We start from the raw sequence: 26,512 nt of genomic DNA on the forward strand, positions 1-26,512 counted from the left end.
AATATTATGTGATATTTTAATACAATGATCATGTTTCCAGACCAAAACCTAACCTTACAATGCATGAGGAAGAGTTGGTGGTGGATATCTGGGCCTTTTTCTGGTCTCTTCTTATCCCAGTGTTCTACATTTGTACTTAGACTTGACAGACATCTGGGCAAGATCTCACCAGAGTTTTATATAAAACAATAAACTATGTCTCTGGCTCTCTCTTGGAAACATCTACATCTGCTATTTCATCTTAGGTTATCTACCTTCCTTAAGACTCACTGCTTATTCCTTCATCTTATCAGATGGTCTCCCCATGTCCACCTCCAATATTTCATAGCAATTCTAGTGCAGAAATTCTTGTTTCTAGAACTTGAGTTCAAGTACCAAGACCTGCAGCATCATTTTTGTTCCACTTGAGATCATGAGAGAGATAGTATCTTGGGTTTTTAAGATATGCATCCCATAATAAGCAGTTTAAGGAATAAGTAGCCAAGATGCCTCCGAACCATTGTATTTTCTTCTTCCCTTGTCATGAACTGCTCCCAGAGAGCACAGTGTCATAAGCGCAGTAGCTCATCATAGAATGGCATAAAACTATCTCCAGTGAAATTCAAACAGCTCTGAAATGCTGCCCATGTTACAAGAGAAGTGTGCTTTGCACTTCAATTTTAGCCTTGCATACTTCACTGTTTAGTTTTACCTCAGGTCTTCTATCAAAGGGCTCTGGCCTTGATGCAACCGCAGCTCTTTTCCTAAGCATGATATGGCCAGACTGAGGATAAGAATCTCGCCCAGCAATTTGTCACCACAGAATTATGCTTCCAATTATAATGAGAGATGAACCATAGAGTGTAGCAGTATCAATTAGCAGAGTACATCACTTAAGTAAGGCAGGCTGCTCCTGTTCCAGTCTAGAAACAAAAGTGAGACGTGCACAAAACAACAGTATCCTTTAAATGGTGGCTTTTCTTCCTCACAGCTCATGACACAATGGCCAGTGAGATTGAGAAGGGGGTAGAAGAGACATAGACATGGTCAGAAAGCACATGCACCACTGACAGGAATGAAAGACTACCAAAAGGTACATTTTTTCTCAACATTATGAGCAATCTACATTATACTGTTAATTACTCTGTGCTTTCCACATAAGAATTTCGAGTCTGTAGCCCAGACAGTTTAGGGCAGAATTTTATTGTCAAGGCTGGTCAATGGAATTGGATCTTCCAATTCCATGGAAAAAAATCTGAAGTTTTACTTTGCTTTTGGTTCCAAATTCAAACTTCTAAAATATACTCCAGAGCAAAAAACATACTGGTGAGAACGACCAGACAGAAGAAAGGGAAAGAGACTGAAGCTCTTTCAACCCTAAACTAAACATTTTGATAAAATTAGCTTTCCTTTTCATAATGATTTGGATTTATTTGACATTATTATAATACAACATGATCTAATGAAACTTCTAACATGGAGACTGTAACTGCATCATTTTAAGAAAAAAAAGTTTAGTATTTTTAAGTATAAAAAGAAATCAGGACATGCAGTGATTGAGCTTTTAAGTAGATAAAAGTACTCAAAGACAAAGGCAGTACTCCCCTGCAACTTAAATGCACAGCTGGAATCAGCTACAGTGCTGTGGCAGATAGGGGAGGGAAGGGAAAAACATTCTTTCTTCCATCACTTCACACAATAGATACAACACATCAAGTGTGCTGTAAGAAAATGCTACACTGTTCTTCCAGCTATAAAAGCTGGTCCACTGTACTGTAAAAATGTACCAAAAAGGAAAAAATGTAGACTGTAAAAATCAAATGAAAAGGTCAGGTCATGTCAAAAGACTGAACACCAGGGGCATTTTTTGGAAAGACTTTTCACAAAGGAATGGGAGAAGCAGTGTTTGCTGGTCTGCTCTATCACTTTAGTTCATTAAAATCCCATTATCCACCACGTGATATGGACAAAATCCTATTCCCCAGTGGAGAATTGAAAGAAAGAGAGCTTGGAAATGAGGCAATAGAGAAAGAGATTATTTAAAAATCAGAGGATAAGAAGAACTACAAAATATTCAGAAGCTTAAGGGAAAATATGGCCTTGCAAATCAATAGCCTAGAAGTTCATGACAACTCTTGATGGAAATTCTAAATAAACATGAAGTGCTGGTGTGTGTGTGTGTATGTTTTGTTTAACACACTTTCATTTGCATCTTGTGAAACATTATGTATGATGGGATCAGAGTTAATGGAATAAATAATAAATTGTTGCTATTTTTGACTGAACCAAGAATTATTTTTCTTGCTATAGAAGCAAACAGTTCAAAGCAGCAAAAGTCATGACGAACTTCTTGTTTTAAACCACAGTTTTACCAAACAACCCTGTGCATGATACATAAACAAGCCTTTGGAGTTTAAGTGTACACAATCACAATGTAGCAAGTCCTATTAATTTATTGAAAAAAATTCTGCCCATAAGGAATATAAAACAATTCTTTTTAAAACAAAATTATTTTGGTATTACATTACTGTTACCAAAACAGTAGAAGAATGGCATTTTTATTTTTCTGGCCAATTTCCTAGTTCACCCAATAAAAGGAAAAACTAAGGGGACAAAAAAAAGAAAGAGAAGGGAAGAATAAATAGAGAAATACAATTCTTACCCTGAAGAGCGGCAGTCTGGCTTATTTCTTTCTGAGCGATCTGTGAGAAAGGAGGCATAATATCAGCATAGAAGTTGGATGTTCTTTAGCAATACTAGTACAGAAGTCTTAAGAGAACTGTGAAACCATATGACTAGCAAAACCAAAAGCTGTTTCTCTTCTAAAACTGTTTTCCCACACTGGACTAGACTGCCTAAGACCAAGTAAAATTACTGCAAGTTCAACATTTGTTACAATTCCTCCACTCAAAACACACTGTATTTATGTTTTGTATTAATGCTTTGGAAGCTTCTCCTCCCTTTAGCTGAAATGAATAGGGCTTTAGTTCATGGTAAAAATAAGGGAGAGGGAAGAGGAAAAAAGAAAAACCACAGATTACTCAGCGCAAAAAAATCATTCCATGAATCATGGCTGGCAGAGTTCCCTGACAGGATGGGAGAAAAATCAGCAGTTGGTTGCAGCAACATCTGCAAATACACTGAATCCAGTGCAGCCCCACCATTAACTCTTCAGCTTCTGAGGGCTCCAGATACTGAATCTTTCTGTGTTTTTAGAAAGGGTTTTGTTTATCCTGTAAGTATTTCAAGTAGCTTATTTGGACTAATGAGATTGACCCACAAAAATCTACACATAAAGTGCCAGTATGCAAAGAAAGTATAAAATATTTCTCCCAAGAGTTACGATTATCACCCCAGCATTACAAAATAACCACAGTGCTATGATATTAGAATTCATGGATTATCATTCATATTTTAAGTCCAGAATAGCTTTTACTGCATGACTTTTGAACTACCTGAAAAATTGAGACCATTGTCCACCTAAAATACATATATTCTAAAATTAGAGGGGGGTTTAATCTTTTAATGGGGAAAGATCCGCTATACAAGCAGAAGATAATTCCTAGAGCTACATATAATCTCCATTGACCATGGTAATTTTGCTTCTAATTTGATCTTGTGTGTATTTTAAACAGCAAGCTATTTTTCATGTGTTAATAAACACTTTACTGAAAACGTTGTCTATACAGAAGAGTCTTCCTAAAAAATTTCTCACACTCACAGATTGTATTTTCAATCTTAAAGCTTTGCATTTGAAATAAAATTTGTTCTGTTGACAGCAGACATTTGTTTGCACAGTTTTATCTCCTGTATAAAAGAAATATTTTGCTCTCCAATCTTTATGTGCTCATTTGATTATGTTTTCATTAAAGTGGTAAAAAATAATCTCATGTCAACAGTGCTTAAAAGTATGTCATGCTTTTTCCATCCATAGGTGCTCCTACTGAGCTGTCACAGCCACACAGTTATAATTTATTGTTTTCCTGACTCACAGAGATCTCCATTTCATCACACTGTGAGCAACTCTGGTAGCAGAAGCAGCACGGTATAGTTCTGGAATAGCTCAAACCAGAGTTGCAGCAATAGTACTTCAAACACACACTCCTTCCATCCTTATCATGTATCTTCCTCCTTACCTGCGAGCACTGAAAAAAACAAGGCTGGACTTCCTACTGAAATCTGCTTGCCATCTGTTGCTTGTTATCAGTGTCCTGCTCTGCATGCAGCCATAATCTAACAGTATTCAGACAAAGCCCTCCCACTGCTAAAATGATCATGTGAATAAACCAGTGAGAAGGAAGAAACCGAGTCAGAGCCTATGTAAGCACAGCATCTGCGAGCTCTCCCACACAGCCCGTGTCCAGTCAGCAGATCCACCACAGCGCGCCCTCACTGCTGCAACCTGCTCATTCAGGAAATCAATGTGATTCCTTTTTCCCTTTTATTTTCATTCCTGTCTCAATATTTCAAAATTACATTTGGTTTTGCACATTTTATTTACTGATAAACTGACTGAGACCACACCATCCACATGCATACCGGTCCTCTTGAAAAGAACGAATTGTAATCCTACAAGTAAAGAGCCAGCATTTTAAAATAGAACTAAAACCTGCACCTCTTCAAAGTTTGCTGTGAACTTAATCTTCTAAATTTGTTTTAGTATTAAGTGTAATGAGAGACTCAAAGAGCTCCATCTTTCAGTTAGGTGCTTGGAGTCAACTGGGTGGTGAAGTCATCATCCCTGGAGGTGTTTATGAAAAGACTGGATGTGGCACTTGGTGACATCGTCTGGTTGACAAGGTGGTGGTCATAGGGTGGGCTCAATCTCAGAAGTCTTTTCCAAACTAATTGATTCTGTGATTCTGTAAATTTTGCAATTCTAAATGCTGTTTCGGCATTAGGTACAAGCACCAATTGAAGGAATGACACACCTCTATAAACACTAGAATATGAAAGACTAAAAAAACCAGGCAATTTACACTCACATTTAAACACACACAGATCTTATCTCTCCATTCTGTAGGCAAATCCTTGGCTTGAAAAAGCTGAGTCTCAAAAGTGCATGCCCACAACTGATTCTCTTTTCTCTACACGTTACCTCAACAGCAGAGAGATCTCTTTGTAATCTTTTCTAACAGAAATAAGCAAGAAGACTGTATAGTTGCAAAGACCTGAAAATTAAATCCTGCACTACAGATTTTCCTCTATATCAAAGATATAAATTGCTATAAAACATTACAGGACATGATGTCTTTCTAGCAGAAAACTGTATATTCTTCAATTTTAAACTCTGGAAGCCAAAACTGTGTGTCAGACTAGAGCAAACGTTGAATGCTGCTGCACTAGCACTTACAATGAACAAACAGTCCAGTCTGCACTGGGGCATGGGAAATGCACAGGAAAAAATGCTAGTTCTGGTAACAGATACTACCTTCCAGACATAAGACACCAGTACTGTCCTCCCTATCCTTCTGTTGGTAAAAGCAATAAAATTCCTTACTGTGTATGTAGCTGCAGTAAAATATGCTAGGAATTCATAAGCAGCTAGTACTCACAAGCTACAGAACTGGACCGTACGATTCTAAGTATATTATAGCTAAGGAAGTTCTTTCTGCCTGTTCTCCAATCCACAATTTGCATAGCCAGAGACCTGCAGTCTCTCAATCAGTAAGAACTGACCATGTTCCAACCTCCTGCAGACCATACTTTAAGATTTTCTCCACTTCTTTATTCCACATCTAATATTTACAAAACCTTTGCTACCCTCAAAAAATTACAGCCATGCAGGAGAAATATATTAGCCTCGTCCAGCAGCAGGATATAGTGCAAGAAGCCAAGCAGCTAACAGGTGGAGAAGAGGAGGTGGAAGAAGTCAGAGACTCCTGTCTGAAGTCAGGAATACTGCTGGCCAGTTCTGAGCACAGCAGAAGAAACAAGGAAGACATCAGGGCAGAAAGATCTGCTCTTCGTACCACAACTGTTTGGCAAAGCTAGTGTTTATTTACAGACCATGCTCTGTGTATTTCAGCAGTAGCATGGGCACCTTATGCCTCTTTTCAGCATTCAAAGGTTGAGTGGCAGACAGAAATGCCACGTTCCAGTTGCTTTCAGAAAGGGTCAGGTTTCTTTAACCGGTGATTCTCTTACACTTCAAGCATGGGAAAATTAGCTTCTTTTGTTGTTTGCTTTTAATATAATAGAACAGTTTTTCTTCTCAAGGAAAATATAAACATAACCATCAGGAGAAAAATAACTGAGTCAACATCATTTCAGTGGCTCTACAAACCCTGAATAGCTTAAGTTTTTGCCAAAAAGAACACCAATGCAGAAAACAGTATCTTTTAAGGCAATCATTCTTGTCTCTGGAAGACAAGCAAAGAAAAGGAAAAAGGCAACTCACACTAAGCAGAGCCATTATTTTCCTCTGTTTATTTTGCAAGCTTCTTCCAAGTATCTTGTTGCTAAGAGTGACTTCAACTGAAAAGTTTGCTCTCACTAGAAAAAAATTCAAGTATAAACATAAAATGTTGTTGAAAAATAAGTGGAAAGTTAACACACATTTTGCCGCATCAAAACTGCAAAGCTACTGAGGAACCTCCAATGGAATTATCACCGGAGGCTGGTAACTTCCCACTTTTAACGCCATTCCACAGCTTCATCTCTTAAAAGTTTAACTGGCTGAAGGGAGGAAAGGGGGGCACATACCATTCCCATTTCTGGGAAAGATTGTATCTTCCAGCTTAACTATGCCAGTTAAATTGACCAGCCAGCAAAAGAGGCAGGACACTGCAACACTCTTCAGGAAGACACGTAGTTAGAGCACTAAGCAGTCTCCATCCCCATAGCTTTTAGTCCCTGATGGCCCAGCAGTGGTTTCACAAGGAAAGCAAGCATGACATGCTCCTTAACAATGGCAAACCTCCATATAAACCAAGCAATGGGAACCAATGGCTTTTAAGAAGTGCTGGCACATCAAAATATATGTTTTCAGGATAGGCAAATTATTGAAAGAGGCTGTACAACTTGCCCTAATCTGAATGCATCAATCTCCAACGAGCTTTGAAGGCTGCCAGGCCTTAACAAACCCCGACTCTAAGACCAATACAGCAGCTTTACAAGGCATCATGCAGAAATGTGATGGCTCCTGCCACTGTTTTAGTCACATGCATCTAGACCCAGGTGATCATAGCTAAATGGTGCAGCAGTCCCTACCAGCCAACTGCATCAAGAGCTCCAAATTTCCATTTCTAACTGTCAATGTAGATGGGGCCCTCACTCAAACTAAATGCCCATTTTATGGGAAAAAGATCTGCATTTGTGCAGGATTTTCAATGCTAGTTGCTTTATCTGCACTGAGACAAGCACTAATTGCCACTGATACTGCCACCTTTTTGCCTCTGTCTGTTAAAGCATATTGTGGCTCAAAGCAACTCTTCCTTCTTTCCAGCACTTCCATCAGGTAAGGAATCAGAACAATGTAAATTGATTCCACTGTGTAGAATCTACTATAAATTCTGGTTAATTTTGTTAGGAACAGCTATACAACAAAACCCATAAAACTGAACATTTGTTTATGTATTTTAATACTTTAACAGCAGAGTGTCTTATCAGTTGTTTAAAAGGCAGAAGGCTCAAGGAGAGATTAATGAGAGGCTTGGAAGAAACTTCTTAAATTTACTTTATGTATAGCTTTCCCTTTACTACGAAAGGCCACAACATCAGGACATGCTGAGAGCTTTTAATTGTAAAGGCAGACAGTTTTGATACTTGCTTTAACTTCTACAGTATGCTGTTGAAATCCAGAGCAGTACATTGCCAGGAAAAAACCAACATTATAACACCCCCCACAATGAAATAATAGTAGTCTGACAGTTTTAGTGCTAAACAGTTACTGAGTCTGTAAGCATAAAGCATTCCTGCAGTTTTTTATATTGGAGTAATGCTTTTTTCCCCACTCTTAAACATGACTTATGTGTTGGGTGGACCCCAACACATAGCTGAGAACACACTGAACCTTGGCAGTCAAGTATTTAACTTTGAAACCTACTGACCACCATAAAGCGTATTAATAATCCAAAGACTTTAAGTTATAGTATCTTTAACTTGCTAAAAATATTGAAAATAAACTATAATCACCTTTAAGGCCTTTAGTGCACTTATAAGTGCACAACATATAAGAGAAAAAAGGATTTTACTGGACAGCAGAGGCTACATTTGCCAGTGCTACATTTGCTGTTGATTTGGTTTTGTGACTCTGAAGCTCCACCCCTCATTTTTCTCCTATATTTCTCCTGCACTGCCACAGCAAAAGTGTGCATGCATCACTGTGAACACATGTGCCATCATAAGAGGGGGCTGACACAGAAAACAAAAGAGAAAGTAAACAGACTCTGTAAGCTTTCACCATTTCTCTAAAAGGTTTATGCTGTAAGAACCTAGACCAAACTCAGCACTGGGAACTGAGCTTGTTCTTAAGCCACAAATGATAAACAAAGTATATAAGCAATCAAATACCCCCATTACATGCATATATTACCACACTTTTGCCTTCTACCACAGTTGTTTATAAAGGAAATTTAGGATACAGCTGTTTCTAAAGCTCTTTTTTCAAGAAATTAGCAACTCCTGAAAGTACAAATCCCCACATCTTCATAAAAGACATCCCAGCTGATCAGTGCAATGTAATTCTCTGATTATGTACTTCAGGTACAACTACATACAGGTATCACTACACCACCAGAATCACAGCAGGAGCTACTCTAGATGAGCCCCACTATTTAATTTTTTTGATACTTTCATACAGAAAGTATCAATTGACTCAACATTCTGAAGAACAGAAGACTTATAACCACAAAACACGTTCCTCTCTAGGCATTTCAGAAATGTTAAATCCACATTTCTGAAAAATAATTCTCTGATGTTGCTAGCACTGCCATTAAAAGGAAATTATCTTTCAAGAGCACTGTACTACCTTTTTCTTTCCAAATCAAGGATTTAGCATGCCTGCAGAGATTCTGCATATTCCTCAGTTAGACCACAGAGCTCACTCAGTCTTACCTACGTCTGTCTGCTTGTCACAGGGTGCTGATACACAACATGCAATAAATGGACTAGTTAGATGTGTGGATAAACTTGTCCTTCTGACACTTTATTAACAGACTATCTTATAAACATTCATACACCATATGCAAGATCCAAGTTTATTCAATTATTTTCCTCCTCAGGAGTTTGCCCTGCTTGAGAACCAGAACATCCAGCACCAAAAGAGCCTCCAGCTCTGAACACCTGTGTGTACGTACATTCACCTGTCACAACATGCTCTTTACTACACAACTTAGGGGCACTTTCTGTGCCAGGAGACCTAAAATATGCACAGAGAAATACTGCTGTGGAATGACTAAGGTAATGATAAAAGTCTTTCTATAAATACTAAAAGGAACCATTTTCTTTAAGTTTTCCACAGGGCATTTAGCTTGTTTGATTTGGTTATTTTCCTGTTGAACAACCATTTCCTAAATATGTGTATTTCTGGCCGCTTCAAGTCTAGTACTGCAAGGGATATCACTTTGACCATTTAAACGATTTCCCTTTATCTACACAGTACAAAACTAGGTGTTGTAGAAAGGGCCTTTGTTGTATACTTTTCAGATAATCATTTAGAATTTTTGAGAAGTCACACTCTATCTTTATTAGTTTTAAAAGCTGGACTCTCCATCTACTACGCTGTATAGTAAGATCATTTATTCTTGGATGTAAAAAACTGCAAATTTCACCCTTCCCACCCCCTCACCAAACTAAGAACCCTGTCTCATTGGACAATTAAAAGTTTTCTGAATTTGCTAATCTGAAACAGTATGTTTTTACTGTTAAGATGGCAAACCTCAGCAACAAAAGTCCCCAGTGTAATGCATTAAGCACTGGAAAGCTACGCCATATTCAAAGTGGGCCAGACATGGATTCACAATAAAGTGCTGAATAGAAATTCAGAAGATATTCTCCCTTCTGTATATTAGGAGAACTAATCTGGCTTTAAAACAAACAAGAAAATTTCTTTCTTGACTATTTCATCCCATGAAGCCACTGACAGAATAAAGGTGACATTGCTTCCAATTTAGATATCAGACATGAAAGTGAATGCAAGTAAGTGCATAGGTCTGCACTGTGGGAGGAATTTGGAGACTGGGAACATGAAAAGACACAGAGAGAAAGAAAATAATGTATGAAAAGAAAGGACTGTAATACACTGAACCATTAAAAAAAGGCAGTATCTATAAAAATAGAATAAATGTACCAGGCAAATGAAAGTATTTATTTCTCTTAAGATACCACTGAAATACTCAACAGCTTCTTCTTGGAATATTTTGTGGTCCTTTGTCACTATTCATGATTAAAGAATCCCCAAGCTGTTCACCCAGTTCACCTAACGAGAACAGTCTTAAATCTCAATGATTTTGTTACAAGTACTAATTTTCTATGGAAGTGCATTTGAAATTAGTCTATTAACAAAATATTTTCCCTCCAGTGACATTGGTAATTTTGCCCAACACAGAAATAAAAAATATCTGGGAAACTGAATCTAACAATTGCTTCTCACGTGTACTGGATTCTTCTGAAGTACCATTACATGGTTATTCCCAAAAAGGTCTCTTGCACTTTATCATCAAACAAAGATTACAAGACCTAGACACATCATAAAAGGGATTAATGTGAAGGTGCAAAAAATGGATTTGTTTAATGATGGTGGCATATATGAAAAAATTGTTGCACCCTGAGATAACCCTCGTCCATCAGCTTTGAGCACATGCTTAGAAGTTGTGCAACTCTGCCAGAATTCCACAGAACAGGAAGCCCAGCACTTTGCTGTTATTGAAACAAGTAATGTTTTAATGCATATCATTTAATAATGAAATGATCAGCACCCAGTTTTTAAAAATGTGAGTCACCTGGCATTCTGAAGACATTTTACTGTGGTGTGTAATGAATTTCTCCACATCTACTCCAAGGTAAGTGTTAAACATCTACTAAATCCCCTTTAAGGTACCTCAGAGTCCTTCATTACTGGCCTAACATGTGCATGTAAATCTGCATACATGTTGATGGAAGACCATCCTGACCAGTAATCACTATGTACAGCTGGATTCCTTGCACCATGATGTCACCTTGTGCAGAAGGCCCATGCATGCAGTCCAACTGATCCCTCTGTAGCCATGTCTTTTGTGTCCATGGGAAAATGAAGGTGTGTAGACTTATCTGAGCAACACTAAGTTAGGATCTTACTACAACTTGAGACAGGAATTCAAAATGGAAGGTCAATTCCAACAGTGGGAACACAATGGAAGTCCTGACTAATTGGTAAGAGTGCCAAAGAGGAGAGGATTACTGAAGAAGCCCACAGGTGCTCAGTGTCTTTGACAGGGACAGAAAGATGCAGTTGCTGGACACTGCCATTACCTTCTTAAGACAGGCTCACTTGCCCAACCAATGTGAAACATACCCTCCCAAGCTCCAAAAGAGAGGATGATAATGATGTTTTATAAAGAAGGAAGACAGGAAACAGGGAAGGAAATAGCAACCCATAGAATAGAAAGACCACCGGCTGTGATGAAACAGAGGTAGGCAACACTTCCTGGGGTTTTATAAAAGCACAGGGCTTTTATACCACTTGGTAGCAAGTTCAAGCATGCTCAACAAAAGTAAGTATGGCCCACAACACAGAGTTTGGTGTATTACTTTTTATTTAAAAATTGAAAACAGGGTTAAATTTACAAAACATACAAATCATAATAAAAATACTGGAGTTATCTCTGTGTACAAAATGAAAGCTGTAAGTCACAATTCTAAGAAATGCCTTCTGAACAACCACTCAGATACATGCTGCTTTCATTTTTCATGTGTGGCCCTTGTACTCTAGACAAAGCTGACTGCTGTATTTATTTCTGAGAATATTACAGTATTTCACAAAGCGTCCTCACCTGTTTTTTCCAAATATTTGTCAATCATACTTCCTTCTTCTCCCAGTCCCTCAAAAATACACAGCAGAAAAAGCAGCTATTATGAAAGTAATTATTTAACTGCTTCTACCCTTGACATGAGGCTACTGTATCTTGTTCTCAGTCTTCTAAATGCAAATTTCATCCATTCAGTTGCTACTCATGGTAACGCAAAGCAGTTTCGCTTACAGTTCAATGAAACGCTTCAAAAATCATATGGCAACTTAAAATGACCAAGCAAAAGGATGGCAAAGCTATTAAGCATTCAGAAACCCTCAAAACAAAGAATTGTGTGCTTACCACAGATAAACACAGCTTTTCTGGACACTGGTAATGCTGGCAGAAACGGTTCCAATTGTTTGGTACCTTGGAGGAAATAACTACCCTCCCATGTGCTCCTAGACCTCTCCCCAATTCTGTGCACTCACCAAAAAGGCCTACAGATTCTGTCAGACACATTCAGCATCTGTAAATACACTAATAAGTACCTCTGCATTGCTATGGTGCCAGAATACCATAATGACACACTTCAAATAGTTCTTGATAATGGATCCACAAACATCAAGCTAGTGGGCAGCAATTAGAGAAATGAAATGTGCCTGATGTCACGGCAGCTGCTACCATGCATTTCCCAGACACGATAATGGTAATCTTCAGCAAGCTTTGCACACTAGAACAGAAAAAAAACCAGTTTTTTCATAAAGTTAGACTTGTAAGTGCTGAATACATGAGGTCTGCAGCATTATCCCATCTCATCATTCAGTGATACCTGCTCCATGCTGGCAGTGACGCTCTTCCAAACATGGACTTGACCTGCTTAAACAATGGACATGGTAGACTGTCCAGATAGGACGTGACAGGTGCCCAGCCTCAAGAATTCCATTTTCAGGTGAACTTCATCATCCCAGTTTGGAGTTCACTGAGTATTGTGTCAGACATACTTGCAAGGAATGGCAAGCTTAAGACAAATGACAAAGTGTACAGCATTTGCCATCTGTTGAACTGTGGCACCTGTTCTTCAAGTGCTAGGTAGAAGCAGAGGAACTTCGTACAAAACTTCTATTTTGATCCCAAGTCCCACATTTCTATTAGTTTTGTACCCTAAATTTACAGCGCAGACAGTTATAAAATGAATACAGCACACCAACAGAGGAATTCATTATGAGAAACTTATTGAAATGCTGAGCTTGTTTCCAGGCATTTATGTCCCATCTCTCCAACAGGATGAACCAACAGTATTTTAATAGTAAGTAAGATCACAGCACACTGTACACTCAAAAATTCTTGTAAATGATTTAGCACAGATGTGCACAACCTGAACCAATTTTCATGTATAGATCTGTGATATTGAGCACTCAGGTTTTAATGCAAGAAGGAATTAATGATGAATACAAAATTATCACCTTGAGAAAACAAATTATATTAATTTTATCTTATCTCTTACAAATAGAATCTAAAGAAAAAAGTCGAACAGCTTCTTTTATGCATACAATATTCTGTCCAGAAGGAGAATGGATCAAAAATCCTTTTGTAGAAACACAGTGCATGAAAATTTACTGAAGTTTTTAAGGAAGTAAATCACCACAATCAAGATCACATTAAAACGCAGAATATAGATAAGAAATTTATCATCATAATTCAAGAACACAGCAGAAATACCAACCACTATGTAAAAGGCAGTAACTGATTTCCTATTATGAATGATCGTGTTCCTTACTATCATGTAATATTTGAAGACTAAAAGTCTAAGTGGGTTCAAAAAAGAAATTGAATTCGTGAAAGATAAAACCATTGGCAGCAATTTAGCAGGGCCTTTCATATGCAGCCTCCCAGAAGTTGCTAAGAAATTGACTGCAGAGGGGAAGGAATCTCTCTTGGAAGTAAAAATTGAATCCTAGGAAGTGTTTCTTGCATACTTTCCTGAAGACATTTGTTTTTTCAGTTTGTGCACTGGGCCACATGAGCTACTAGCACAGCTTTGAAAGGCTGATGGTGTGTCCACTATCAGTCACAATGAGTAACAATGTCAATCATTTGAAATCTTTAGCACATTCTGATCCAATCACATTTTCTTCAAAAGCCTGAACAAGCTGACTGAGGTAGTAACACAAACACAAAAGAAATGCTACAACCTCTTTAAAAGCTTAGGGAAAAGAAAAAAAATGAACAGTAACATTTGTTGCATTCAGCTTCTACTTCAGTGTGAACATTTTAAGCCGTGCTGTCATCCAGCCCTTCAGGCTGGATCCAAATACAACCATAGAAAGCAGGAAAACAGGGATAGATTTGTTTTATAACACATGCAAAAATTCCTAAACCAATTAGGTTCATCTTTGAAGCATCTTATTTAGCATACCATTAACTTTTGTAAGAAGATTCTAAATTCTCAAGTCAGAATTGTCAAATTGATGTTTTTAGAAAAACACATGAAATCCATACAAATCTCTACAGATTTAAAACATCACCTGAAGCAATTATTATAACAGCATTACATCATGGTCAATTAAAAAATATTGATATACATAAGATCCTGTGTCTGTCAAAATTTATACAACGTTGAGGGGAAAAACAGGAAGTTTTCTTGGTATGTGCCATCAGCCAGAATCCATGCTTTCCCACAAAACTTACTTTCATCCTTCACTAAAGGGAAGGATGCTTGCCAAGCATAAACCACACATCAACAGATGATATATTGTGTTCTCAAATCTGCTGTTGGAATGCCTCAGTGCCTTTTGTGCATACTGTTTTTCAAGTGCAGAGTAAAAAATCTTGGCCAGCAATGAAAACAACACTTCCACTACATTTTTTGTACAGTTTGAGAACCTGAATAAGCAAGGCAGACTGTGCAATGAGAAGGCTGAAGGGGCCACACTCCTTTACCCCAGATAAGAGAAGGCAAAGAAGCTATTGAACCACAGCACACAGCTACTTGTAGGGTAGCAACAAAGATCACAAATGTAAACTCTCTCTGGTGTTAGTGGACAACGTTGAATGGGGCAATGGTCATAAATGTAGCTTGGGAGGTTCAGGTTGTATGTGAGCAAAAGTTCTTCCATTAGGAATAAGTGAAGCACTGAAACAGGTTACCTGAAGAGGCTGTTAAATCCCTTTCTTTCAGGAGACTTTTCAAGACACAGCTAAATGGATCTAGCCTTGGCAACAGGCCTGCTTCAAGAAGGAGGTTGGACTAGATGACCCCAGAGCTCCTTTCCAGAAAACACTTCCATGGACACAAACACAAAGTCATCAAAGCAAAGAAACTAAACCATGCTGAAGCATTGTATTTAACTATAGACAATAAGCATAAAGAAGTTCATGGCAAATTACTTTTGCACTATGAAAATAAAATTTCATATGACACATATTGTATGAGATGCTTACTGAAACAAAACACACAGAACTACATCAACTTTTAATGGAGAGTGTCAACACCACTACTCTGTAGTTTCTAAATTTTACATCAAGGTGATGCACGGCTTCCAAATAGATAAAGTATATTTAACAGCTCAGTAATCGCAGCTTAACATGCCTCAGTGACTGCAGCTATAGAGAAAGAAACAAAAGGGACAACTTCAAGAGTACAAAATTTGAGAAACAGGATCACAACAGAATGCTGAACTGGTAGACTGCAAGGACACTGGGCAGAATGTCCAAGATAAGGCCAGCAGGAACCAGATTAGGAGGAATAAACAAAGCCAACTCATCAAACTAATGTGCTAACTAGGTAAAAGGCAATTCTAGCAGGGGAAGACCACAACCACTGACTCACAGACACCAACTCAAGAAACCCACATACTCAAAGGAAGACTGAGCACGTGGGCTGATTAGCAGAAGAAGCAAGAAAGTAATTTAACTAACAAATAAAATACTAATTAATAAGAGAACTATAAAAATTATAGCAAATAAACATTAATACCTTTGCTTATCAAAATGTATAAATGATGAAAAGTTTTGATAATTGGTGTATTGGCTTTGTGAATTTGCCAGCTAGAACCCCATTCTGTGCTGAACTAAATAAATCAAATACCTTGACTCTGTGTGGATCAGCCTCTTGCACACTGGGTGAAAGAACCCATTTCAGGACAACAAAGGCTAGACTCTCAAAAGCAAATATTGACAAATTTATTCACAAATATTACTCTTTTTTCCATCTGTAAACAACAACCACTTTGGCAAAAGCTTCTTGCAATGAGGTTATGACTCATTTTACCCTTTGCTGTCTATCCCCATTCTTTATGCAACAACCCAGACTTATCATTTGTTGCCCTGACAGGAAATGACTGCTTGCAAGACGGTAACAGCAAGGTCTTTGGGCAATCATAGTTCCGTGGGTCATTCTCTGGCTACAAACTCACCTCTCCCTAAGCAATTATATACTTCTGTGCCTTGCTTTGGCTCTAACCTAAATGAAGAAGGTCCATTTAATCACTTAATAATGATACTCAATATTATTTGTCCTTCTACAGTTTCCTTGGCTAGGAAATCACCCCATTGACTATCAGAAGTTATTTAATTCTTTTCCTAAGACCAGCCTTCATTTTTAGAAGTGTTGTTTCTTCAGAGGGCACAACATTCTTTGGGGTTCAGTCTACACTCCTGGTACACTCCAAGTAACTGCAAGCAGGTTTTTCTTGCCACTAACTTGAATTTCAAGATATGTTGGAGAATTTCCATGTATAGGCTATGTTATTTAACTTCCAGAAAAACTTTAGTTAGTATTTATATTTACCTCAAGCAAGCTACAAAGACTATGAAATATAGCAGAAATGTGTGCAGTAACTTCAATGGGCTATGAAAAATGCCTAATCACCTCACCTTCTTAACACTTGCAAGACACAACATACCAGCATCAGTCAGAGATTATTATAGGAAAAATACATTATTTGTGGTCTTTGGATCTTAAGTGTTTTACTGTTGTGGTGCCTGAAGCAATTATTAAAACTGAAGCTCCTAAATCTGCATCAGGACTACCAAAACAAAACAGACTGAATCCAAGGGAAAAGAGGGAAGTGATGTTCAGCTGGCCATCAACTCCACTGCTTCTTGAATTTGTGAGCTAACTGACTAACCAAAGAAATAAATAAAATAGTGGCACCCACTCCCCTACCCTGAATGCTCCTCTTAGTCCTCTTTTTAAGGGCTTCTTGTGTACACACGGACAGACTAGTGGATCATAGGTACACTTTATGAATTTATTTAAAACATAAATGAAACATTATTTAAATGTTTATTTAAAACATAAATGATCTACTTCATGGGGGCTTTTTTTCTCATCTCTGAATAAGAGAGGATAAATTGTTACACTTGGTATGGACAAGCAGAACAATTTCCAGATGAGCACTGAAGGACACAGGCATGCAGACAAGGAAGTTTCCAGCTGAACAATGCTGACTTCTCTTCTGCAAGATGCCTATCTTTCCACTTCTTAAATATAGGAACAGTTAAGCAACTAAGTCTTTGAATTACCCTTTTCCTAATCATGCTTTCTCCCAGATCCAGGGTCACTGGCACCCCTTGGGGAGGACTTAGCTTGAGCTGTTCTTGTTATGATCCAGTGAACCCTAAAGGACATCACCACCAAAACAGTCTCAGACCCAAGAATTTAATGAAGAATTTCAGACTGTCTCATTCTTTATGTCTTAAGGCCAAATATGTAGTTTTGCATTAACATGGGAACAACTGCTGAGCATTGTTGTATTAAATTCTTCATTTATCTGTAAAAAGTCCATGATGCCTGCAAATTAATGTTCACTGAACTTCATCAGACACACTACAGAATGTACCCCTACAACCTCTCAGCACGCTGAGCAGTGAGATATTCAACCTTAATTTGTTATACTGAACACAGCTCATTGTTCTCAGCTTCAAAAACAAGTCAGTGTCAGTCTGATGTGGGAGCTGTGGGAGTGTAAAGAATTGATCCAACTCTGAACTAAATCTTGTTTTGGCAAAAAACCCTTCAAAGCACTCAGTCAATCAACCAACCAAAAGTAGATTATTTCACCCATAATCTAAAACTGCTCACTAGAGTTGAAAAAGTTCCAGGAAACATCTGAACTACTATGGAGAAACAGAAATAGGGGAAGGGGGAAAAAAACCCAACAAAACTCAACCCAGAGATGTTTCAGTCAGCACAGCAAAACTCGTGCAAAATTTACAGCCACTGTATGACAACAAACCACAGACGAGCATTTGTGATAAGTAAAAGAGAGTAATATTAAATTAAACCAAAGCCTTCCCTTGTACTATTGACCATCTGTACTTTTAACCACACATTCAAGTACAAATCACATAGGCCTTCATTATCAGCTCGAATTAATTTAATTATTGGCTTCCATATTTGGTAATTTCATTTTATTTTTAAGTAAGGACAGTTCTACCATATCTGTAACAGGCTGTTCTTTCTCAAGGAACACTGGCCAGAACTCAAAGTGAAACAACGCAGATAGTGAATATGTTAAAAATTTCTTGTGCACTTTAGGTAATATCAGAATACTGTGGTACACAGACCTAATGTGACAGCAAGGACAGATAATCAAACAGTGCAGTTCATAACTAAAATTCACTATATTACTATAAACTTTCCTGCAAGTCCACTTTAGTCAGTAGACACAGAATAAAAAGGTAGTGAAAATAGGAAAGCACACCAGATTAAGCACCAGAGTCTGACTGGAGAGAGCCTGTGGAGAAATAGCATTTTAGTGAGGTTGTTCTGGTTTGTTTGGAATTTTTTTGTTTCCACCTTATTAAAAACAAACTAAGTAAAAATACTAACATTCTAAACAAAAAAATCCAGTTAAGATCCTGTGGTCTCTCTAACTTCCCAGAACAATAATGTATGTGACAGAAATATGCAACAAAGGAGGTAGAAATCAATCACATTATTGTTCTTATTTATATTGCAGTAAAAAACCCTAAAACTTTCCAACAAAAGTGTCTTCCTTTCCCACAGCAGGTGACCAGCTGATTCAGTTTTAATGAACCTATGCAGCTACTTTCATTGTTTTCAATTTTTAAAGAATGTATCGTAGCTCTCCTCCCTATAACTTAAAAAACATATATATGTGTATATGTATGTATGTGTATATATATATATATATATAAATTCAATCAGCATTTTCTCAAAGGGAAAATAATTTCTCTAGAAGAGCTTCAAATTGCTCTATTTAATATCTTCTCACAGGTTTTCCAGAACATGCCAAATAAAAACTTTCTTGAATTCAGAGAAAATAATGCCATGACATGGAATCATGACATGCAATGTGGTAGACACAGGTAGTCAGACAAGCCACCTGAGCTATCTACAACTACCCCATGGACACAGATGGTTCTTCCTATCTCATTCCTCCAAGTTTCCCTGCTTCAATAGCTGCTCTGGCAGTCTAGTGCTTAAAGCAAGCATCTTCAGCTCATTAAACCAGCAAAAAAGCTCCCAATCCAACACAGCAAAAAAACAAACAGATCAACTCTCCAGTGAACCAAATAAAAAAACCCCCATGAGTAGGTCTAACAGCTCTCAGGCTGCAGTTTCACAGCAATCTAAGCCAAACTAATTTCTGGTGGCATAGGCTCTTACCTCCCTCTGGCTGCATGTTCCCACTCTTTCCCTTGTGCCAGCTCCAACATTCACCCAAACCTGTGCAAAACCATTTCAGTGAGCTGAATCAAAAGACTCCCACCCACTGAAGAGAACTAGAAAAATATCCCTCTGCTTGGACAATGCACCCGAACAGGTTGGTGCAGGTTCTAGCAAGTACAAGGGCTCCGAGTGAGGCAGCCACCCAGTACATCAGCCCAGGCTACCACCAAACCACAACTCAAGTGACTTCACTCACCAACAGGCTGGACAAGCAGAAGAGCTGACACACAAGAGAAAGCAGAAGTGCACACCCACAAAGGAGATCACACCTCTAGAGCAGTGGCAAGGCGTTAGCTTAGTTTAGCTGGCTTCATCCTGCAGTACATGGCACAGCACAACTGAACTGGCTTCAAGAGAAAATACTACTTCTTCATTCCAGAGTCTCCTGTGCTCTGCTTCTCCAATAAACCACTGCTAACTACATCTGAGTGTTTAGTGAGTCAGAAGCATTTGTGAACTTTCACCTTTCAGCGCCCACTTTGCCTTGGTACGAGTAGGACAAAGGTGATCAACTGCCGTTAGGCACTTCCATGCACAAGCTGAACATACCAGAAATTTAAGTTGCTTCATTCACAGTTAGTTTAACACACTGAAATATTTACATTGACAGTCTGCTAAGGTGCCACTACATTTCTTAAAGCCTACAACAAAATATTTTGCAGGCTTATTTAACACCTATTTATATTACCATTCTGGCAGTGCACATTACATGCAAAAAAACCCCACTCATTTTCAACAGGTTTGTAAATAAAAGTATGTAAGTAAAGGTCAAGTAAGGGAAGAACAGCAAACTCATCTGCTTTGGATGAGATTCTTGACTGATGCCTTAATAGTCCGCTGGGAGTCTTAGCGCTGCTCTGTTTTCCACCACAGAAATGCGCAAAGATGGAAAGAAGGTGAGACAGCTCAAGCAGAATGCTATTCATTCACACATACTTTACACCAGTAAGGTAAACAAACAGTGCTGGGCCCATTTCAAAGGATGGCTGTCAGGAAAAAATACTAATAAAAACACCTTTTATTACTGGTTAGTAGCATTACGCCAAAGACAAATTCTGGGAACAAGCTTTGTTCCACAAGAAGGAGACAAAGGTTATATACACATATAAACTGTAGAACCAATTCTATGTCTTCCGCTAATAAAAAGCTCCAGAAGAAACACCTTTAGAAAACAGACATCATAACCAGCAGCACAAACATTTCACTGTTGAGGAAACCATACAGGAACCAATACTGGTTTTTTGCACTATACCCAAGACAAGGCAAAACCCTGCACACATGCCAAACCACAGTGGTTTCAATAGGGTCCTGCTAAACCTGCACCTGCCCAGATAGGCATTGACATAACTTGAGTCACTGAAGGCCACAGGGCCTGCCTGTTTCAAGTTTTCCTCTAAGATCCCTTATGTTGCTGTGTTTTTGTCAACTACAAAGGGACACTCAATTTCTTGCTGCTGAAATGATGTAAACTCACATGAATTGCAGAAGGTGCTATATTGTTACAGTTGTATCATAATTATTAAAAGCCAGAATATTTGGAATTCAACTTCAGCTATGTAGTATGGCTGAGATTTTACCTGGAAACAGACCTTAGGAAAATGATTCATTTTGGAAGGGATTTTACACTGATAGAAAAAGAAATGCTGCGTTCACACCTCAGTGCCTACAGGACAGTGACATACACGTTGACCCTCAATTAACAATGATGTCTGAATTAAATATTTTCAACTGCTGCCAGGGTCCACTTGAGTTCATCATTTCAGACAAAAGCTTGTTGTTACGTCCAGGTCTCTCTACAAAGACACATCAATCTGCTCCCTCCCAAGCTCCGTTCCTTCTCACATGCACAGGTTCTTGTCTCCTCACCAGGGCCTGCTGTCCATACCTACATAGAAATGGCTAAATGTGGACAGCTTTGCTATCTGGATGTTCCTTTGCCTTGGTATTTCGAAGAAAAGCAGGCACTTAACTTCCTCATAGGTCACCTTATACACCTGGACATGTCTGTGGTGGGTCAGCACATGCCCACGTTAGCATCAGGGTGGTGAAACACTGGAGCAGGTTGCCCAGAGAAGTTGTGGATGCCTTGTCCCTGGAGGTGCTCAAGGACAGGTCGGACGGGACTCCGAGCAACCTGGTCTAGTTGAAGATGTCCTTGTCCACGGCAGGGGGGTTGGAACCAGATGATCCTTAAGTCCCCTTCTAACTTAAACCACTGTATGACTACGATCAGCTAGGAGCAGGAGCAGGCTCTGGGGGCGGCCCGCGGGCACACACCTGCGGCTCGGATGCACCTGAGCTGAACCGAGCTGCCCCGGGGCGAGGCCATCGGGGCCGGCACACCTCGGGGCGGCACCGCCAACGCCTCCCTGCCCCCGACAGGAATCCAGACACGGGGAGCGGGCCGGGCCCAGCCCAAAGGAAGCGACGCCACGGTCCGCCGCGCCCTAACCGCTCACCTGCCGCCGAGCTCAGCGCGACCCTCCGGTGCCTCCTGCCGAGCTCCCGCAGCTCCTCCTCGTCCTCCTCCAGCCTCCAGGCTTCGGCCATCGGCGGCGGAGGGGCGGCTTGTAGCATTCAAGAAGCGGGGGCTGCCATGGCCGGCGCCCTCTTCTCGGCGCGGCCGCCCGGCCCTCGCGGCCGCCGGGCCCGCCCCGCACCTGCGCCCTCTCCGCCGCGCTTCTCCCGGAGACCGCTCCGCGCTCCTGCCGGCGGAGCGAGGCGGGAGGAGAGGCGGCCTTTCCTGCCCATCCGCGGCTCTCCGGCGTCAGCAGGAAACCCGGCGGCCGCCTGGCACCGCCACAAAAGGGGGCGGAGGAGGCGGCGGCGGGGGGAGGTACCTGGCTGCCGCCGCTGGGCAGCCGCGCTCCATCGGGCAGCTCCGCCGGGCAGCGGCTCCGCGGCCGCGGGCACCGCGCGGGGATGGGCCGGCGAGTGAGGCCCGGGGCCGCCATCGCCGGCAGCAAGCGGGGTGTGCGGGCGGCCTCCTGCTAAAGGGGAGAAGGGGCTTGCGACGAGAGGGTGCGAGGTCTGCCTCGCCTCATGACGAGGGCAAGGAGATGCCAAGAGGAGGATGGTGCCGGAACTCTTTTCATTGGTATCCAGCGACAGAACAAGGAGCAGCGGCCATAAACTAAACCACAAGAAGTTCCACCTCCACATGAGGAAGAACTTCTTTATGTTGAGAGTGGCAGAGCACTGAAACAGGCTGCCCAGGGAGGCCGTGGAGTCTCTCTCTCTGGAGACACTCAAAACCCACCTGGACACGGTCCTGTGTCACCTGCTGTAGGTGACCCTGCCTTGGCAGGGGGGGTGGACCAGATGACCTCCTAGCAATTATGTGATTCTGTGAGGTGAGAAGGGCGGTTCCTGTGGGTGGCCAGAAAGTCGGGAGCCCCGGGAGCTGAGGGAATTGTGGGTGCAGCAGATTGTGGCCCCGATATTGGCTGAGGGCTGGGGGCAGGCAGGCTTTTGACTGGCAGCCATTGTGGTTCATGGCTTGGAGGATGTGTGTCTTGGCCTGAGTTCATTACTGTGGTTTGAACTACTTAAGAAGTCATCTTAGGACCTACTTGAAACCAGTGAGGTACACCCTTAACGCCACTGAAGCGATATGAAAAATATGGCCACGTTTCAAGTCAGACACTTGTGTAGTTTTACCTCTAAATTTTCTTTTTGTTTGTTTTTGTTCCCTGGGCCCGAGTTGCCTGTATCTAAATAGAAATTATATTGCTTCTTCACTTCATATGGTAACTGTAAAACTAAATCATAAATGTTTTTACTTATTATTCCATTGTAGGTAGTACTAAAAAAGGATATAAGGAAGATAAATTCAGCTTCCGAGCAAGTGAATAGGGGACAGTAAATCAATAAAGTATATGACCACAAATTAGAGCAGGAAGATACAACTAAACAGTGAGTAATCCTAATGTTGAGCAATATCTGTGCTGACACACTGAGCACTTTCTATGCTCACAGTGAATAAAACATATTGTACAGGTTGAAAAAAAAAGTCACCACAAAACTGAAAAATATATAATACATGAATACAAATGGTTGCTTGTGCATTTCTTAGTGTTTCAGTGCTTGACTTTGCAATCATTGTTCCTTAAGAGAGGCTTATTTCCACTGGAACTCTTAGTGTTCAAGTGGTATAATAGTTATGCTTTGAAGGACATAAGGCTTTATACTGTAAAAAGATGTAAGGCCAGGAATAAAACTTAATGTACAGCAGGACTGTATAACAGACAAATGAAACCTTCCACTACAGGTATGTGTTCTCAAAGGCCTCATGCTTTGGATGACCTCTGCATGGATAGATTTCATGGTAGTCCAAGGAAATCACCTTACAAATTTCAGTGCAAGATCAACATGCCTTGTACATGATCTAGAGCAGGTACAAAACTCTTCAGTGAAGCACTGGTGTCACAGGTACATGCTGTTGGTATGTGCATGTGTGAGAGACAAAAGAGACTCTCCCGTGTTAAACAAACTGTGTGTTGTTTGTATTCTGGTTCTCTACTGTGAAGCCAAAATGCAGCACCTCTATTCAGCTCCTAAACTCTACTAACCACAAAGAACGACAAGGACCATCTATTTTCCACTTCCTGAATATCTCCTTTTTATGCTATGTGTTTCACTGCTGTTTGGAGGAAAGAAAGGAAACTTGGTATCATGTAAAATTACTAAGGAAGGAAAAACCAGAAATAAACCATAGAACATAACACAAGTTCAAAGAGCCCTCAAAAACTGGATTAAACCTTCTTTTGTTGCTGTTGATGAAATTGACACAGAGGCTTCCAAGCATATAGAATTGAAAAATCCATTTGGACAGATCTTAGGCCTAAGAAAATCATGCTGAACAGAGTACCTCCAGCTATGACTAAGAAAACATTCCCCAAAATATCACATAATACAGTATAGAGCGATCATGAGTGTTTAATGTTGATGATCATCAAGAGTTCCGTAGTGATCACCGGGAAAGTCCAATTTAAAAATGGAAGTGCAATAACCAAATTACAGAAAGTGATGGAAGTCCCTGAAGTAACTGCTTGACCATGTACCAAGCTCTACCAGCTGGAAATGCACAGGGGACGGTGACTGTATTTAGGGCTAGAGGAGCCATTCAAGAAATGCCTGTAACTGCTTGAAGATGGATTTCACCAGAAAGGAAGAGATCAAAGTAAGATACAATTCATATGTGGATACAACATTCAGGTAGCAATAACCAACATATTACTGTAAACAGTACTGGAAACAATTTCCAACTAATACTACTGGAAACAAGAAAATTTCACAACATTTAAACAAAATTAAAATGCAAGGCAGCATTCAATGAAATATTTGAATCATATTTCTGAAATTTTTGTTGCAAAAAATATTCAATAATACTCAATCCCTCCAAAAGGAGGCTGCTTATTAGTATATAGAATTCTTAAGGGTAGGCATGCTCACACTGCCAGTGTACCAGTAATGGAACCAAAGAACAGTTTGGGTTGGAAAGGACCTTAAAAATCATCCAGTTCCAAGCCAGCTGCCATGGGCAAGGACACCTTCCTTCCACTGGACCAGGTTATTCAGATCGCCATCCAGCCTGGCCTTAAACTCTTCCAGAGACAGAGCATTCACAACCTCTCTGGACAACCTGTTGCAATGCCTCACCACCCTCACATAAAGGAATTTCTTTCTAGTATCTAATCTAAACCCACCCTCTCTCAGCTTAAAGCCTTTTCCTCATGTCCTGTCACTATCTGCCCATGTAAAAAGTCCTTCTCCATCCTTTTTGTAATCCTCTTTAAAGTAGTGGAAGGCCAGAGTGAGGTCTCCCCAAAGCCTGCTTTTTGTCAGGCTGAACAACCTCAGCTCTCTCAACTGTCTTCATAGGAGAAGTCTTTCAGCCTTCACGTCATCTTTGTGGCCCTCCTCTGGATGCTGCCTTATAGGTCCATGTCTTTCTTGTGCTGAGGACCCCAGAGCCAGATGCAGCACTCTAGGTGGGGTCTCACCAGAGTGAGGTACTGGGGGAGAATCACCTTCCTCGACCTGTTGGCCATTTCTCTTTTGATGCATCCCAGGATATGGTCGGGTGTCTGGGCTGCAAGCGCACATTGCTGAGACATGTCAAGCTTCTCCTCCAATAACACTCCCAAGTCCTTCTCCCCAGGGGTAGTCTTGATCCATTCTCTGCCCATCCTGTACTTGTGCTTGGGATTGTCCCAGATTAGGTGCAGGACCTCCCACTTGGCCTTCTTTAACTTCACGAAGTTTGCACAGGCCCACCTCCCAAGTCTGTCCAGGTGCCTCTGGATGGCATCCCTGCCCTCCAGCATGTCAACCACACCACAGAGCTTGGTGTCACTGGTAAAATCACTGGGTGCACTCAGTGCCACTGTCCATGTCAGTGATGTTAAACAGCACCAGTCCCAATACAGACCCCTGAGGAAGGTCACAAGCATTCAAGCCTAGAAGTGGTTTTCAGGCTTTAAATGCCTCGATTTCTTGCAAGTAATTATTTCCTAGTGTGTGCTTGCCAGACACATTCATCCATGCTCTGTCTGTGAGCTTTGACTCACTTCTAGTTTATGTTGGTATTTTCAAGCGATAAACAGCTTTAGGGTTTTTTTGTCAAATGCCACACATCACTGGGTCAATACCTGATAAAGGTGTGTAAATAATGGAGGTAGCTAGGAAGCAGGTAGGCTTTAACAAGTCTGCAGGAGGTAGATTGAGCTCTGACAGAGAGCTTCTGAGCAGCAATGGTAGATACACCTCAGAAGTCTTGGAACAGACCCTATCACAGCCCATAATCTGGGTAAGCAGTTTCTGTGGGGAGGAGAGAGCCATGCTTTTTCATCTTTAGACAAGCAACAAAACCAGCTGTTGAAATAATCAAAAGAGCCACAGT

At 40.3% G+C, this 26,512-nt stretch overlaps 1 protein-coding gene across 3 annotated transcripts in view; it reads right to left on the reverse strand.

The window, feature by feature from the left end:
- The window catches only part of SH3D19 (SH3 domain containing 19), an 84,889-nt gene extending 62,611 nt beyond the window's left edge, over nucleotides 1-22,278 (reverse strand). For 2 of the 3 annotated variants that reach the window (XM_069013468.1, XM_069013467.1), the window contains exons 1-2: nucleotides 22,068-22,278; nucleotides 2,642-2,681 (exon numbers count right to left, since the gene is read on the reverse strand). In XM_069013468.1, the coding sequence (XP_068869569.1) occupies nucleotides 2,642-2,681; nucleotides 22,068-22,185 (158 nt within the window). In that variant the 5' untranslated portion in view covers nucleotides 22,186-22,278. Of the gene's footprint in view, nucleotides 1-2,641; nucleotides 2,682-22,067 lie in introns of those variants that run through there. The other variant, XM_069013470.1, reaches the window with a different exon arrangement.
- Between the last annotated feature and the right edge of the window lie 4,234 nt (nucleotides 22,279-26,512).

The sequence above is a fragment of the Aphelocoma coerulescens genome, chromosome 4 (genome assembly GCF_041296385.1).
Source record: "Aphelocoma coerulescens isolate FSJ_1873_10779 chromosome 4, UR_Acoe_1.0, whole genome shotgun sequence".
NCBI classification, from domain to species: domain Eukaryota; kingdom Metazoa; phylum Chordata; class Aves; order Passeriformes; family Corvidae; genus Aphelocoma; species Aphelocoma coerulescens.